Here is a 2113-nt window from a genome sequence, read left to right as displayed (position 1 = left end):
AGCAAGACTCCGTGTCAAAAAAAGAAAAAAAAATTAGGCCAGTAAAAATATATTCATGCTTTCAAAAATAATCATGTTGTTCTAATTTAGGAAGGAAGAACAAGATTACCTGTCACAGCTATTACCATAAGTGGTTTAAACACTTCCAATTAAAAAAAGATTCTTACATTGGATTTTTTAAAATCCAATTATAATCATTGAAAGCTTGGCACCGTGGAGTGTGCCTGTAATCCCAACTACTGGGGACCCCAGGAGTTCCAGTCTAGCCGGGCCATGTAGCAAGACTCTGTCTCTAAAAAATAAGAATATAATTATTGAATCTGGGTTCATTATAACATTATTTCTGTGTGCATGTTTCAAATGTTCCATAATAAAATGTCCCAGATTCTATTTGTATTCGTATCTCTGTAAAGAGTAAAACATTATATACACAAACACATATATATACATATATATACAAAAAGTCAAACAAAAATGTGTACTATTTTTAAGAACTCCTGAAACAGAATTACAGAAAAGGATTATATTGGGGTAATATACATACTGCAGTGTTAAGTGAAAACTCTAATATGTAAAAATTCATGCAGTAAATATGTATTCACAAATATTTATGCACACCCACAAAATACACTAAAATGTTAATGGAAGATTGTAATTTTATTTATATTTCTCTTTATTTTCTAAATGTTCTACAATATGTGTCATCTTTATAATCAGAAAAATATTTTTAAAAATAAAGGACCATGTTTATATAATATGAATGAAAGAATAAAAGATAAATGTTCACTTAATTGGTAATTGATGTATTTATAGGGGCAATAACCATGGCTTTGCTAGAAAACTTGGTAGCAGGAAATGTGTACATTGTCAAGATATCTGCATCCAATGAGGTGGGAGAAGGACCCTTTTCAAATTCTGTGGAGCTGGCAGTACTTCCAAAGGAAACCTCTGAATCAAATCAGAGGCCCAAGCGTTTAGATTCTGCTGATGCCAAAGGTCTGTATACTGCCATAGTCTCTGTGATTTTTCTTAAGAGAAAAAGTGTTGTTCCTTACACTTGATTTCTGCTCCTACAATTGCCATATCCCTAAACTGGCTCTCGGTTCCTTAAGTTGTTGCTGATGAGGTTCTGATGTTATGGAGATGCACGGCTTTTCCTGGTACTCCTACAAGGAGGCAAAAGTACCTCAGAAATAACTCCGTGTTGAAATCACTGTTTCCAGTTACTACTTCTCGCAGCTGTGCATCCACCAAGACAGAGGAGTCACATCAGCCGTGAACTGGTGGGAGTGGGCTTCCTGGGAGGTTTCACAGAAATAAACAGCAGTGGTGGTTGTGGTGTTCAAGTTAAGAAGAGAGCATGGTTTTCATTAAGAGTTTTCACCACAGAAAAACAGCCTTTCTGGAGAGAAAGTTGTTTGTTTGTTTGTTTGTTTTTTCTCCCTCTCTCTCTTCAGAAAAGCAATTGGAAAAAATATCTTTAAAGAGCCAGCCTTACTCTACTCATCACAGCTGTCCATCTGCTCTCAAAAAAGCTGGTGCCCACTGTAGCATAGGACTGGACACTGCCTTTGCCTTCTCTCTGGGGGAGTAGGCTTGTGGAGAAGAGGGGCTGCTCTGAATGGAGGAAATGCCAGCTGAACTCAGGACAAGATTAAGGGCTCTTAGCTTCACAAAGAGCGGTCATTTGGTGCCAGGGATGTGTGTGTGTTAGAAAAAGAATGAGAGAGGAAAAGAGCAGGACAGGGCAGTCAGATTTAAGAACAGGAAGGAGGTAGCCATTGTAGCTACCATATTATCAAGGGAAATGGAAAGCAAGGCTCATATTGGCTTCTCAAATACCTTGCCACTCAAAGTGGTCTAGAGCCCAGCCTCATGACATCACCTGAGCGCTCTACAGACAAGCAGAATCACAGACTCCACCCCAGACTTAGTGAGTCGGAGTCGGCATTTCCACATAATCCCTGGTGACTCACAGACACATGAAAGTTTGAGAAGCCCTGCTTTAGTGTATGTAGATGGAAAACGAATCTGCAACATACAGATCTGCTTTTAAGGCAGCATGACATAAAATCTGTTCTTGGGTCTGTCAAGGAACATCTATGTTTTGTGC

At 38.4% G+C, this 2113-nt stretch overlaps 1 protein-coding gene across 1 annotated transcript in view; it reads left to right on the top strand.

Moving 5' to 3' along the window:
* Positions 1 to 2113, top strand: part of PRTG (protogenin) — a 154934-nt gene that overhangs the window by 146452 nt on the left and 6369 nt on the right. Inside the window, exons 17-18 of the mRNA XM_011986725.1 lie at positions 814 to 1019; positions 1240 to 1283. Coding sequence (XP_011842115.1) covers positions 814 to 1019; positions 1240 to 1283 — 250 coding nt within the window. The remainder of the gene's footprint in view (positions 1 to 813; positions 1020 to 1239; positions 1284 to 2113) is intronic.

Source organism: Mandrillus leucophaeus, unplaced genomic scaffold, assembly GCF_000951045.1.
Source record: "Mandrillus leucophaeus isolate KB7577 unplaced genomic scaffold, Mleu.le_1.0 Scaffold108, whole genome shotgun sequence".
Classification (NCBI taxonomy): Eukaryota; Metazoa; Chordata; class Mammalia; order Primates; family Cercopithecidae; genus Mandrillus; species Mandrillus leucophaeus.
The sequence above is the reverse complement of the archived record's forward strand: the minus strand, read 5'-3'. Positions and strand labels throughout refer to the sequence as shown.